Below are 16044 nucleotides of genomic sequence, written 5' to 3'. Positions count from 1 at the left end.
CGGAGTAAGGTCTCAGTAGGAGCTGTTGATAAGGCTCCTCTAACAGCACCTTATTCCGCTGGACCTCACCATGCAACCGTTCAGAGGTATGCACTGCGATCCCGAGGGAGAATATCCGGGAGTCAGTTGTTCTGATCAAAGTGACAATGGACCGAGTTACTCACCTCTGTATTTGTCTACCCAATGACCAGTCCCTCTGAGGGGCAGAGAGAAGACACCACTGCTGCAAAGTCCCCAGCATCTGCAGGTTATGGACCCTGCTGCTATCATGTATTGGTCATGCTTTTCGTTATCATGATTATGATATTTGTGCTGCTCTCGTTCTATCGTTATCTCTAGTTTGGAATAACGGGTGGATCTATCGACCATAAACTGGGAGCCGTGGATTCCGCTGCTGGACACTTGAGAAGCAAGGTAGAACTTTTGAACATTGAGACATTTTGTGCTACAGAGCTGAAGGATTTTGGACAGGGGGGCTGGTCCAGGGAAGCATCTCAGCATGTCTATTGTACCTTATCTATTTCAACAAACTAAAAAAAGGAACTTTGTCTGCAGCGCACAAACTATTGTCCTGAGGACGTGGCTCAAAGCCTGAAGAAGACCATCAACGAATAGCACCAGGGGCTCAGAGGTATACTGTTTATCTGCTAGTATAAATGTTGTTAGAATGTTGATATATATATTTCAAAAAGCAGGGGAGTCGTAGCTTCCCTCTCATAGCTGCTAAACATTGGAACACCCTTCCGCTCACACTAAGATCAGAACCATCCTTCTGGCTTTTTGCAAAGGTCTTAAAATTTTTCCCCCCAAGTATTCTAATCTGGGACAACCTGGTTCCACAGTACTATGTTCCACCATGCATATGAATGAATCTTGTGTTTAATTACAATCTGCTTGCTAATCATTCTGTGCTTATTTACGGTACTTGGCTTCCATCGGTGAAATTGTATTCTCTTCACCTAGTGTCCGGATGCCTCCGGGCTTGGTGCGCTAATAAATAGTTAACCCCTGGGTACACAGTGAAAGCACATATTTGCACCTCTCCTGGCAGCATGCGTGTATCTTTAACGTAACGGACTGCTGTGTGTGTGTCCACTTGCCCCAGGATTTGTCATCACAATTCCCTATTGCACCAATCCCCTTTCAGTGGGGGAATCTGTTTGGATCTCAAATTGGTCTCCCAGTCACGAGGCCCAAAACGCTATGGTGATGTTCAGCCCCATTGGGATTCACGGGGCTTCCAGATTTCCCTGAGCCGAACCTAGTGCACTGAAAACCTGCTGCCCTCCACCTACTATCTCCAGAAGTGGGCCTCCTGTGTTTATACTAACCAATGGTCGGTGTTATGGGAACCAGCGTCTGTTTTACCTGTCGAATAACACTAGTGTGGTAATTAAATGTTACATTTGCCTTTGATCGGAATTTCAAATTTTCCCATGCTGGTTATGCTACTTATCCCAGAACGTATTTCATCTGTAGAGATAAGACATACCCGTGGTTACCCATCAATTGGGGAGGGAGTTGGTACATGGGATGTGTTCTGCCTGCAGTACCTCACACCTCTACATTCCCTCCACCGGCTCGCCCTAAGTGATGCTTTTCATGGGAAGACTTTGTTGCAGGCCAGAGTTACCGGATACCAGCACTGGGGATTATAATAAACAGATTTTGGTTAACGCACCTTTCACTGTTGGTGGAGGATATTGCCAATGCGCAACAGCCTCCTCCTGGTCTATGCTGTCTCAGGAACAGGCAGCCCTCCGAACTATGGTTCTTCAGAACTGGATGGTGCTAGACATTGTCCTGGCCTTCCATGGAGGCGTCTGTGCAGTCGTAAAGTGAGTGAGTGCTGCACTTTTATACCAGATTATGCAAGCAGTATCTCTGACATTATTACAGTCCCCTTCACCCTCTTGTCGAGCAGGAGCTCCAGGTCATGTCCCTGCAGGAGCAGTGGACCCACAGAGCATACCAGCTGCCCAGCCTTGCTGACCATCTTTAATGGTAAGCGTGGATGCCCCCGTTCAACCTTGCAAAAATCCTTCATTTTATGCCTAATGCGCATGCATTGATTCCGGAGCCTGCAATTCGAAATTTGCGCGTTTATTTATCCTGAAACGCCTTTCTGAGCATATTGCCGCCATCAAGGTACACGAGGTACCCAGCGTTCTAAGATGGCCGACAGCTTATTGCCTACAATACCTGCCATTGAACCCAGGCCCCTGCTGTGAGCTGATTGGTCAACAGGCCCATATCCCCTCCCATTGGTCACTGGCAGGCGAAGCCGGCCCACTCCCTCCAAGGTCCACGGGAGGCAAGGCCAGCACCTGTTTTGTGCCTGTTCGGTGCCGTGACTGCCGTCTGCCAGACCCCCTTGCCCTCCGCATACAAAGTACTCTTCCATCCCTTTTCAGACACTGCACTGCCACAGTAGCCCAAACGTGCCTCAGTGTACATACGTGTGACCACTCTTTTAACATGAACTGCCTATGCCTATGCAGCCTGACCATGCCCTAACCTGAATCACCTACTCCCACTGCCAAATGTGTCTTGTGGGGGATGTCTCTGCATGTCTTGTTATAATGGTTTTCTCGCCCTACTGTGTCATTTAGCGCCCACTACTCAGCAGTACTATTATACTATGTACTTTATCTAGGGTGTACTACGACATTCAATGGCTGCATCGCACCCAAATATATCTATATTTAGCATCAACTAGCCTAGAGGTGCCCTGCGCCCTGAATTGCATTTAGCCCTTTTGTATTTGCATTGACTAGCCTAGAGGTGCCCTGCGCCCTGAATTGCATTTAGCCCTTTTGTATTTGCACTGACTAGCCTAGAGGTGCCCTGCGCCCTGAATTGCATTTAGCCCTTCTGTGGTGTGCTACTGCCCCTGTATTCATACTGTTGCTTTTCATACCCAGGTGCCTCACGGCTGTATGCTAACTGCCAACAACCACCCTGCAGCTATCCTATCCTATCTATGTACACAATGTATCTCCATACGCTCTATACTGTGATACTTAGATCACTTCTTTATACTATGAATATCCAATACCCGACCATGATACCAAACTCAAACCACACACGAGCCCCCACCGAATTTCCACAGACCAACTGATATGATCTCTGCACCCTGCACTGTCCTCCAGAGGAACCTCAAACTACGTACAAGGCTTCCAAGGCTTTATGACCCCTTAACCAAATCAGCCCACAGCAAGGCTATTACTAGCCCCCACAGACCCTCCCAGCACCCTCTTCAACTAAACAGTAGACTCTATCGTGAACCTATCCACACCCAGAAAGACGCACATAAATCCTCACTACCACCTTTAAAACCAGTACAACCCGAGACCAAGGGAGCACTGATAAACGCCCGCTCCATGGTAGCTCACGCTACAGACATTGCTGACCTACTCCACAATGAAGACTTCTTAGCCGTAACCGAATCCTGGCTACATCCAACAGCAGACCCTGCAATTATGTTAGCCATATCAGATGACTATACTCTACTAAGACTTGATCGTACCGCCTCTCGAGGTCTTGCCATTATAGCTAAAACTAAACTCCCTCTGACCATTGAGTCACCAGCCAACATAGGATCTTGTGAATCCTTAACTGCAAAGTTAACCTTATCTAATACACAATCCATCTCTATTCACCTTATTTACCGTCCACCTGGCCCCTTAGGGTCATTTGAAGAAAGACCTCACAAATATCCTATCAAATAAACTTAAGAACTCCTCACAAAGTATCGTATTAGGAGACTTTAGCCTTGGTTTTAGCGACTCTGCAGATGCTAACGCCACAATAATTAATAATACCTTAGAGGAACTGGGCTTCACCCAGAGGATCACTGTGCCCACTCATACCAAAGGTAGAACCCTGGACTGGCTAGCAGTGCACAATTGCCCAGTCTTGATCTCGTCTATACTTCCACAGCCCTGGACAGACCATCACCTGATCTCGTTCACCTTAGAGCCGACACCAGCGCAAATTGACAGTATAGCTCCAGCTGTTCAGACCAGAAATAAAAAGAACATCACCCCCGAAAATTTGATCCCATTAATCGCACCAACCTTGAATGCCATTCCGGACCACTTAGATCCCTTAATGATGGTAGACATATACAACAGAGTTATGCTCTCATCTCTTGATGCCATAGCCCCACTAAAGTTATAAAAGAGCAAACCAAGAAAACACATCAACGCCTGGCTTTCTCCTCATCTTAAAGCCCTCAGACAGCAAAAGCGACGCTGTGAAAACATTTGGAGAGCACTTCCCACAGAAAAAAACAAGAAAAACTTGAGTAGACTAGCCTCTCATTATAAAAAAGAAATCATCCTGGCCAAACATACGTCCTACAGCACTCGAATCTCACAAGCCAAATCCAACACCAGAGAGAGCTCTTTACAATACTAAAAGAGGTTGAATCTCCCATCCAAGCTCCTGACTCGTGCCTCAAGGACAAAAACTGGTGCACGGATATACAAAATGCCTTAGCTAACAAAATCTCCTCTCTCAAGACAAAGATAAACATTAAAAAGGACTCCCTTCTCTCTTCCACTAAACCCAACATCCCCAGCCCTAAAAAGATAGACCCAATTCAGACACCCCCCCCCGTGCACATTCCCCATTTCAACTTCCACAGAGTATCCACCAAAGAGGTAGAAAAGGTCATTCTCACCCTGAAACCTTCGAACTGCCACGGGGACCTATGCCCTGCACAATTGATAAAGGATGCGGCTCGTGATCCCGCACCATTTATTACCAAACTAATAAATGCGTCATTCACATCAGGCAGCGTACCTAACAATCTGAAACAATCCTAGGTCCTCCCCCTGCTCAAAAAACCGAATTTAGACCCCTCTACTCCAACTAATTACCGCCCCATCACCACAGTACCGTTCCTTCTTAAAATCCTCGACAAAATAGCATACCAACAAATCCAACATTACCTTGAGCACTTCCACCTCTTAGGAGTCAGACAATTGGGTTTCAGGCCTCAACACGGCACCAAAACCGCACTCATAGATCTTAAGGCACAGATAGATGAGCTGAGAGATCAGGGTAAGGTGGCACTACTGCTACTTCTTGATCTCTCGGCTGCCTTCGATCTGGTCGACCACGAGATCCTATGTGACCACCTTCAAAAAGCCGCCCACTTCTCTCAAGAGGCAACTGACTGGATCCAATCCTTTCTAAATAACTGCACGATGAGTCTTTTCCCTACTAGCAGCAGCCGACCCTACACCCATCACCTGTGGCGTGCCTCAGGGATCTTGCGTCTCCCCGACCCTGTACAAGATCTTCACAAAGCCCCTTTTTGATGATCTAGATGGTCTGGGTATCACCTACACCAACTATGCCGATGATACCCAGATCCTCATTCCGTTGACGGGGGATTATGACAAGGATTTGGCCTTCGTCAACAAAGTATACCTCATCATCCAGGCATGGATGGCCTTACACGGTCTATGCCTGAATGACGACAAAACAGAACTCCTCATTCTAGGGTCCTCACATAACCTTAATAGACTAGACCAAAACTACTCCTCCTTCGTAATTGACAACAATAAGATCACGGTAGCCAAGGAGGTTAAAACCCTTGGTTTCTACCTAGACTCCACTCTCACCTTTAACCTCTTAAATGCCACCGACGAGCCGGCTCGTCGGTAAAAACCGCTCCAGGTTGCCACCGACGGGCCGGCTCGTCGGTGGCACTTAAGGGTTTAATGACGGGGGAAATGTTGGGCGGGTTTTGCGGTGGGTACCGCGATTTTAAAAAAAAAAACCCGTGGCACTGGGGGGGGGGGACAACAATGGCACTTAAAGGGTTAAAAAACAAGTTAATGCTATGGCATCCGCCACATCTTATACATGCAAACTTATCAGAGCAGCCAAACCTTTTCTCTCCCCGTCTAACTGTATCACCCTAGCCAGGGCTCTGATCCTGTCCAAGCTGGACTATTGCAACACACTTTATGTAGGATGCAACAAATATATTACGAACAAAATTCAGATCCTCCAAAACAACGCCCTAAGAGCGGCCCTAAGTATCCCAAAGAAAGTCCACATCTCTGATTCTAGAAGGTCTGTCAACTGGCTTTCCACCAAAGACAAAATATTCCTCAAATCAGTTTCCCTGACCCACAAATGCCTCCACCAAGCAGTCCCTCAATACCTTATCACTAGATTCACCAGAACTACCTCCTCTCGCCCCTCTAGAATGGCCAACTCCAATCTCCTCCTGGTGCCCAGGTTTAAACGTTCTATGTCAGGTGGGAACAGCTTTCCTGTTAAAGCAACACAATACTGGAACTCCCTTCCACCACCTTGCAGGGAGGACCTCCCCTACCGCCTATTCAGAACTAAGACTATCCATTGGCTCAAGACTCACGACACAACGACCTCTTGCTACCCTAATGCTCCACCACTGTGATTGTAAATATGTACATTTTGGGTGTCAACTGCTCAGTGTAGTCGAGACAATGGCTTTCATAAGACAACCGATTTATTGTATATAGTATTACTTATATTGTATATTTCTGTAACCCATGCCTCATCGGCGTGCATTGTTTCTTTTTACGCATCCATCACTGTAACCACGGCTGGACTTCATTCCTTGTATGTAACCAAGCTTTGCTTGCTTTCATGGTACGTCTACTGGAGTCCCTCACCCCACCCACCCACTGCCCCATCACTGCAACACTTTTTCTGATCTACTGCCCATATGGCTACTAAGGCAGTAGTGCTTTCAAATCACCTCTGGTTGGTTCCAGGGTGATTATATCACCCTGAACATGTGTTCTGGAATATGCTGATGGCAGTTGTGATTTGGTTTTGGCTACACCAGGTTTCTAGTCAGTTTTACTGCTTTAGTAGCCCAGTGCACTTGTATGGTAGCCCTTGGAGTATTACTGTATTTTTTTTAAGCCTTGCTGCCGGCCATTTTGTTTTGGTGGCCTCTTTGTCTGTGTTAACAATGTGGCACAACCAATATTGCCATTTTTCTGCCATGGGCTCACCCTGAAACCATAAAGGAAGTTCATGATTCAACCCGCACAAATTAGTTTCAAGTCCCCTAGACATCCTAGGTGAGAGTGTCTGTCTGTATGTTGTGCGTCTTTCAGGACCAACCTGATTGACTGGCTGCCAAATCCTGTGTGCTGCCTACAGTGTGGTTGGTGGGTTGGATTTGGCCAGCCCCTGAGTCAATGTGTGATCAGCGGAGACCCTGCCAATTCCTCAGGCTTACCTGGAACTGTTTCCAAAGGAGCTGCTGCTGAGGGTCCTCGTGTGCCGTATCGGCTGTGCCGCTGGCTCCTTTATTCTTGCATTTCTTTCCTTTTCGTTGTGCTTAGCTCATCTTGGGCTCTGCTTGGTCATGTGGGTTCGAGCAACAGCAACTAGAGCCCCCCCAACTGCAGCTGGCCAGACCTAAAGCCTACACTTAAACTTACTTGTGCATTCGCCATCCCTGGGTCAAATTCAATGCAGTGCCATGTTCTTAGACCCTGATTCTGAAGTTGATTCCATTCTCACAGGTCTCGTGGGTCTGGGAGCAGTAGGGGATTTAACCCCCTCCCCCTTATACCTCATTTGTCTTTGAAAAGAGGTGACCTTGTACTCCCTTTGAAACCCGATAAAATAAGGACATACCTACATTTCACCCTTAGAAGATGCAGACCTGTTGGGTTTGCTCTATTCATTCATATGGAATAAAACTTTGAAAACGTTGTGATCTCCTAAAAGGTTGCTTCGAATGTTTTAAAGCACTGGAAAAACCCATCAGAATTAAAAGTACAAAATTGAACATTTTAAATGTGATGTATTTGGGCATTGTGGCTGTCGATTGCTTAAATGGCTTGCCTGCCGTGTGGGACTGCATCTTTTCAAAGGCTCCTGGGCAGTCTGCAATGGTTTATAGTCATAATGTCGAAAAAAAAATGTCGACAAACAGTAATGTCGACATCCCATACATATAATAGAGAAAGTCAATTTTTCGAAAAAAAAATGTCGACAAAAAAATGATCAATTAACGTAGGCAGTAACACGAAGTAAATAAACATGACAAAACTAGCGTTTATTATTGGGGGGGTCCCCCCCCCCAACCTCACCCTACATCACAAACCATCCCAGCACCCACTCCCCTTCCCCTCGTCCGTAAATGGTTAACACACTAGATGACATTCCTGAGTAAAGCACCTTGTTTTGGTAGCAGGAAACCAGTAACGGGTGTGGAAAACCGTCATTCCCTGACAGAACATCTCGTGAGAGGGTACTTCAGGCAATAGATTACACTTCATTCATAGTCAGAACTGGAGAAAAGGTAAGACACACGACCATTATAATAAAATAAAATGTACTATAAAACACATAGTATAACATTCCACAAAAAAATAATTTTATGTATCGTTTCAGGTGATAAAATGGAAAACAAAGTGGAATTTATAAGCAGTCAAAAAGGAGGAAAGCAGTTAATTTGGAATGGTTACATATTCTATAAGGAACTTCAAAGAAAAGAGAGGATTTACTGGCGCTGCGCGCAATATGCAAAAAATAAATGTACAGCACGCGCAGTAACAGTCGGAACAGAGGTACAGGGTAAACAAGAACACAATCATATGCCTGATCAGACGAATATAATAATCAAGAAAACCTTGACGGACCTAAAAAGAAAAGCGATTGAACATGAGGGGGAAGCTAGCGGATCTGTACTCAGAGAAGTTTGTGGCCAGTTACCGACACATATAACAGCTCAGTTGCCGGCTGAAAAATTAATGCAGCCCACTATTAACCGAACCAAACATGCTAATGAAAACCTACCACCTCCACCAATATCCTTTGAAAATATAACGATTCCGGACATTTTTAAAGTTACTGCAAGAGGAGACAATTTTTACTGTGGCTCAATTGAAATGAACACTGACAAAATCTTAGTGTTCGCTACCGCAAATAACTTTCAGCATCTGAGTCGAAGCAAAAATTGGCAGAGTGACGCAACTTTTAAGTTATGCCCTCACCCGTTTTTTCAGTTTTACACCGTACATGGGACAATCAATGACAAAATAATACCGCTAATATACTTTTTGATGCCAAAAAAAACAGAGGAAACATACAAAATCATATATAATAAAAATTAAGGAAACAACACCAGATACGAAACCAGAGACCATAATCATGGATTACGAAACAGCTCAAATCAAGGGATTTTCTAGCGTGTACAGAGAAACTAAAATAAAAAAATGTTGTTTTCATTTCACACAGTGTGTTTGGAGAAAGATACAAAAATTAGGTTTGGGATCAAAATATACGGAGGACAGTTGCTTTCAAATTAACGTTAAGAAACTTTTTGCTTTGGCTTTTGTACCGGAAAATCATGTCATTACTTTTTACGAACATTTAATTGAAAGTCAATACTATAAAAATCATGAGGATGAGTGTACAAATTTACTGGACTACTTCGAGAACACCTGGATAGGCCAATTAACTAGGAGTGGAAACAGACGCAGACCGAAATACCCAATAGAATTGTGGAACTGCTACCAGCTACCATGGAAAACAAACCAAGAACAAATAACGCGTTAGAAGGCTGGCATAGCCGCATAAATAAAAATTTCAACACACAGCATCCTAATTTGTGGCATTTTTTAAAGGACTTAAAATTAGAGGAACAGCACCAGGAATTACGCATTTCACAAACAATTTAATTGGCAAATCAAGCACCAAAAAGAAAAAAGTGCAGAGATTCTGACAATAAATTAATGCAAATAGTACACGAATTCAGCATGAAGAACAAGGAAAGTTACTTAGATTCTCTGGCATTTAACTTAAAATGTTAAGAAAAACACTTAGTTCATGTTCATCGAGATTCCGTGTTGAAAAGGGTGAAAACTCCGAGAAAATCCCATAAATCCAGGTGCAAAGCGAAATTGCAGTGAACATGAAAAAGTGCCGATTCCAGGCGAAAATCCACACCATCAAAAAAAAAATGTCCGAAGTCTAAGTAAAGAATCCGTAATCCACATAAATCCACTGTCCAAATGCCTGTTCCAGGTAAACGCCATACTCCGGAAAAAAACAAATAGTGATCCGTATGCGAAATCTCCGGCTCCTAAAAAAAAAACATAATCCAAAAAAAAAAGGAAACATCCAGGTAGGCACAGTCCGAGGCATCCAAGTAGACCCAGTCCATCCGATGAAAAAAGCCAGAAAAAATAGTGAAAAACAAAAAAAAAATCAAAAAATTCCGAGGACCGAACTAACGGAGACGCGACCGCAGGAGAAACTTATCGAGAGTGAGCTTTAAAAATGGCGCTTACGTTAACGTTGAAGTACGTGCCGTGCGTACGAAACCAAAACAAAAATAGGTTATTATTGATAGACATGCATTTTTAACACGCTAGCGCCATCAACTGGTTATTTAGAGTATTACATGTTCGACTGAAATATAAACTAACATTACATTTATTTATTTATTTAATTAAAAACATGCATCCAAAAGTTATATTTAAAAATATTACTTATATTTAAAAAGTTAAATATTTTATTTACTATTTGATTATTATACAGATTTAATAAAACATGAAACTGGCTTACCTTATATGAGAGATGATTACTTTATTAATTATTGCATGTATTGAATGCATGTTATTATTTTAGTTATGTCGAAAAATTAATGTCGAAAAGAACTAATGTCGACATTTTTGTATGTCGACATTACAATTTTTCGACATTAATTTTTCGACATTTTGACTGTCGACATTATTGGTGTCGAGATGACTGCCCACCGTCTGCAATGTCTCACCGATTCTGGTGAATAGTTTTGTCCACCAGCCTCAAGTTGGCACAGGATAAGGTGCTGCGCTCGCGGGTGGGAGCCCAGTAAGAGTGTGAATCTGTTAGTCACAAACCATCATAAAAGGGTTATGCTAGGTTTTTGCGCTGGAGGCAGTTCTCCGACTGGTCTCTTTTCCAGGGAAATTGTTTGTGTAGCAAAGTGCTGAGCTGATACAGTGGACATAAGCATTGATTTTTCTGCAGTGACAATCCATGCTTGAGTCCTTGTACAATATCTTCGTTTTGGGAGCCTGGGATAAGAGCAGGTGCTCTGGGGAATATCCTAGTTATCTTATCCATGTAACACATCACTTTGGAGACAGACATTCCTGGTCTACAGAGCCTTTCTAATCTCAATAGGAGTTCAATTCAAAATGACTGTAACAGTACTGAAGGATGTAGAGATGGAAAGTAAGTATGGCTTCGAAATTAACTTCACACATTTTGGTCAGCATTTGTATATCCGTGTTTCCAAATATTAATGAAACGCACAGTAACACAACTGCTAATCTCGGAACACCTGAACAAAACACACATCGTTCTGGAAATGCCTTCTATGCTAGTGATTGCTGGCCTCCTTTCGCATGTAAAGTTTGTAAAGAATGTTGGTTACTTCTGTGTAGGCAGCGTAGTATCTTAAGGTTTACCTGGTTTGCTTCATAGTTGCTTCAATAGTATTGCATGGAATTAACACATGGGGTTTTTGACCTTAAATGCAGCTCATGATGAAACTGAGACAATTTGCATTGTTCATATAAATATAGCTTGGTCCTCTTTGTTTTCCTAAAGGTTGCATATTCTTGCTCTCTTTTTTCAGGCTGCTGTCAGGAGTGAAAAAGATGTTCATATTTCAACTGAATGATGGAAAAGTCACTGTCAGGGATAACATTACTGTGACCCACGTGACTCACGTAAGTTTAGAGGTTAACAAAATAATGTGCGTATAACACTTGGATTTGACAGTTTGTGTTCTCGGTTAGTCATAGGTGTTGCCAAGGACATGGATGGGCTCTGTCCTTGCCCCGGTCGCGATAACTGCATTTGCGGCACTGTAGCAGCAGCAATCGCATCAGCAGCAGAAAATAGTTCATTTTTATAGAAGACAGTGTCACTTAAATTAACAAGCACTGTTAAAGACTGTAGATTTGGATTTTGTACATTGAACTTGTTTTCTAGTTTGCCAGCCATTGCCATTTTATGCCCGGGTTCTGCTGTCATTTGCCAGTTATTGTCATCATATTACATTACAAACACTTGGTCAGATAGCACAGTGAGTAGAGCGCTCGCTTTGACATTTGTGCAGACCCTGCTGATGCAGGTTCGGATCCCGGCAGGGCCAAACTCAGTCTTTCATCCTTCCTAGGTCGATAAATGGGCACCACACACTGTGCGTAATAATGAGCGCTCAGATACCAGGGGGTTTGTAGCGCTATATAAATGCTAAATTATTATTATTATTATTATTACTACATGATTTACCAGCTGTTGCTATTGTTTCCAATGTGGTCCAATCATGTTCTAGATTAAACTGTCATATACAATGGTACACAGCAGCTTATGTTCGGTATTACCACCCTGTGCTTGGGTATTAACTGCATCCAAAAGGTTCTGGCATTATGCACTAGGTACTCCGCCATTATGACATGCTTTGCCTTCCTGGTCCCCGGAACCTATGCCATATGCATGGTTGTACCATCAGAGTACTGTATACTCCCCATTCAGCAGGCACGGTCATCATTCTCCTAGGTTCTGTGACAAAGTTCTGTCTAACCACGGGAGTTCAATAGCAGGGGTGCTTGAGGGTTCGGGGGCCACCACCTGCATGTGGTGGTGCCCGAAGCTGCACTGAAGCTGGGCCTCAAGGGTTAAGAACATGGAAGTGTTATGTACTGTGCAGTACTGATATATGCACAGTACAGTTCAGTTAACAAAATGCTACAGATTTGCCTATTGTCGGAATGGACCCTAGAAAATGTATTGCACATACGAGAGAACATGTTCCTCTGGTTCACCATCCTCCCTGAATACCCATTGATTCAGAAACCTGGCTTTACCAACTGTGAGAAACCGGAAGACGTTCTCACATCTACTTCCCTTGGATCCTCTACGCAGGTGGCCAGGGAAAGGCCATTGCTTTTGGATCCTGGCCCTGGGGGTGGAGAAGCGAGGGAGGATCACCTGGGTGGAGGGTTCTTGGGGGGGGGGGGGAGTGAAATAACCTTAGACGAGATGCAGTTTCCCCCCCTTTCCATTTTGTAATGCACCCCTAGTGTCAGAAGCCTTGATGGGATATTGTTACCCCATTCCCTTTGGTCAGAGTAACATCAGGAGAAAAAACAAACCTCGAAGACACAGAAGGAGTGTGAGAAAGAGTGGCATGCCTTTGGGCGAAACATGGCATCCCTTTTCCCAAATGATATCCAACTCAACCCTTCCACCGACTTTTATGGGCTTTTGTAAGCTAGCTGCCCTCATTTCTCCACAACTGGTTTTTGACAGTACTGGAACGAAGAAGAGGCAGCTAAGAGCAATGAAGTCTATGCTGTTTTATCACTCTAGTACTGGAATGAGGAAGAAGCTTGCTAAGAGCAGTGAAGTTGAGGCATGTCCCTTTAATTGTGGTCAGGAAATGTTCCACACCTGCAGCCTGGCAAGGGGCTGCAGGTATATAAATGGAGTCCTGGCCAGTGGCAAAAGGGGAACGACAGGAGAAGGACCAGGATGCCAGTGCATGCAGCAGAGAACCCGGCAGTGCAGCATGGGAGATGGGACTCTGTGGAGTAGGTGGGAAAATACAAAGGGAGCTGTGCAGGAAGGCTGGCCCTTTCCTTTCCTTTCTATTCAACGTGCTTGTTCCCCTGTAGTTGAGGACCACCCCAGGGGTGTCTGAAAGGCAGAAACATGAGCTAGACACTAAATGAAGAAAGCTGTGTGATCTGCGCTGCAGCATCAGCTCCTAAAGCGACCAGTGAGATTCTACGGATTAGCACGTTTTCAAAGGTCTCCAATCAATTCCCTTTTCAATTATCAAACAGAGGAAAGTGGTTGTGTATAGCAAGAGATACAATTCAGAACGTCTCCAAACATTGAACTATTCAATTAAAGTGAAACTAACAGCTATGGAACTAGAGAAAAAGGGAAATTTAACCGTAAGCAATAGATATAATTATTGAATACCGAACTGAAATAAAACCTTGCTATTAAATAGAATTAAAACAGTTGGAATACAAAAAGGGGAAAGGACATTTTAATCCAGGCAAATCATATATTGAAGTGTTAACATGAATAGAATTCTCAACAGACAAAAGTATGCTGAAATCTAATATGACTTTAAGAACAGGCAAACAAAGGATACTGAAGTCCGATTTACAGTGCCACTTTCAACCTGTGTGAAAGCTGCAAATTATCTGAACAAATATTTGAAAATAACATTGACTAAACTGTGGAGACAAGGATAGTTTGTGTTTCTTTATTTTTGAACTGTGTCATTTGGAACTTGAGCAAGGGAACCCTGAGTCCTGAACAGGAGCCTTTAATTTCAAGGTTGTGTGAATTGGAACTTGGGAAAGGGAACCCCTGAGTCCTGACTTGGGGAAGGAAACCCAGAGACCTGAAAAAGACAGGTGTATCCAAAATCCAAGAAAGGGTCATTCTGAGACTTTTGCTTTGCAGAATTATTTTATACTTGGGTAAGGGAGCTGAAAGAAAGCTGCAAGTTTTCTTTTTGGTTGCTGACATCCCTACACATTGTACAGTTAACGTTGTGCCCATACAGTATATAGGGTTTGAACACAGACAGATTCTTAAATTGACCTCTCTGACTCAGACTTTCCTTAGTTTTATTTAGGTAGGGAAATCGCATTTTAGCATAGGGCAAGTTAGGCCTTTTGCCATCCTGACATCTAAGTTAATAACATGGATTAATTTTGAATTTGGAATCTGTTGTCTGTCCTTCTTTGTGATGCCTTCAAACAACCTCCTAACATAGTGATGTTTGAAGGGTCAGAAGAAGGATGCGGACACTCCGAGGACATGGGTCAAGATTTTTTTATTAAATAAAGATACAGCCTAGCTTTCCGTGTCTCTATGGGTGGCCCCTACCTATTTTTCTAATTAAGGTGCTCGTCCGTTAGTCGTGAATGAACAAAAGTAAAAAGTCAGCTGTCAAAAAACGACCCTATGTGACCCTACCACAATATGAACTAGCTTATTTAGGTGCAGAATGACTCCCTTCTCCTGAGTGTACTTCTAGTACCCGTCTGTAAGACTCTTCAACAGTTGGTAATCTTTAAATACTCTCTTGAGATATTGTGCATTAGCCTTTGTAACTCTTCAACTATGGTTTCTAGTTTCCCCTTTTCGTTCAGAAATCTGTCTCTTTATGTCAAAATAACCTTTTTCTCATATCCAATTAGGACTAGGTTTGCTTTAGCCAGTTTCCCTCTTATTTAGATTCTCCTATCTGATTTATTTCAACTTGGATTCACCAGAATGTCTCCTTTTCATATTCTCTTTTATAAATGGGTTTGTGACTCTCCCCCTTTCCCAGGGTATTATTATTTGTGAATCTTTTCTCGTGGTATAATTCTTGTCTCTTGTAATATTCTTGTCTTTTTTATCTGCGTAGTTTAAGTTCCTTTCCTCAAAGGGGAAATTTATCTTATGGCTTATACTGAGACAAGTTATTTGTTTATATTCTGGTTCGTTATGCCCGTTCTCCCAGTTACCTTCTGTTCGGGGGAAGAATGTTTCCGGTAACCTCATTCATTCTGAACCTCTTTTCAGGTCTCCGGCTTTTGGAGTATGCCCTCTGGTGTTGTACTTCTCTTGCAGCTCCTTTTCTCCTCTTCGGTATCGTAGTCAGTCGACTACGAAGTGGGACACCCCATGTCCTTACTTGCACAGTGGTATCGGTGACATTGTAGGGACCAACTGTCCATCACAGGACTTCTGTGGTCTCATGACCACCTCTGTTTGGGCTCCTGACCCACAGACTTCTCAGACTCGGCTGATGCTTCGTCTGTGGCGTCTCTGCCTCGCTCTCCTGGCTCTCCCTCGTTGGCTTTCTCGTGTCTGGTGGACCCCGGGTCTCGGGTGTCCGAGTGCTTCCCTTAAGGTTTCCCTTTTCTGGCTTTCATGTGTTGGGCTGATGCTGTGACTCTGGCACTGTGACTCCTCTCTCTAATTTTCCCCTCCTCGGGT

General features: G+C 43.7%; 1 protein-coding gene across 1 annotated transcript in view; it reads left to right on the top strand.

The window, feature by feature from the left end:
* Positions 1-16044, top strand: part of TUBGCP5 (tubulin gamma complex component 5) — a 1250274-nt gene that overhangs the window by 395062 nt on the left and 839168 nt on the right. The window contains exon 9 of the mRNA XM_069636613.1: positions 11660-11753. Within this exon, the coding sequence (XP_069492714.1) occupies positions 11660-11753 (94 nt within the window). The remainder of the gene's footprint in view (positions 1-11659; positions 11754-16044) is intronic.

The sequence above is a fragment of the Ambystoma mexicanum genome, chromosome 7p, assembly GCF_040938575.1.
Source record: "Ambystoma mexicanum isolate Mex_15411 chromosome 7p, UKY_AmexF1_1, whole genome shotgun sequence".
NCBI lineage: Eukaryota > Metazoa > Chordata > Amphibia > Caudata > Ambystomatidae > Ambystoma > Ambystoma mexicanum.
Note: the sequence above shows the minus strand (reverse complement) of the source record. Positions and strands in the feature narration are given on the sequence as shown.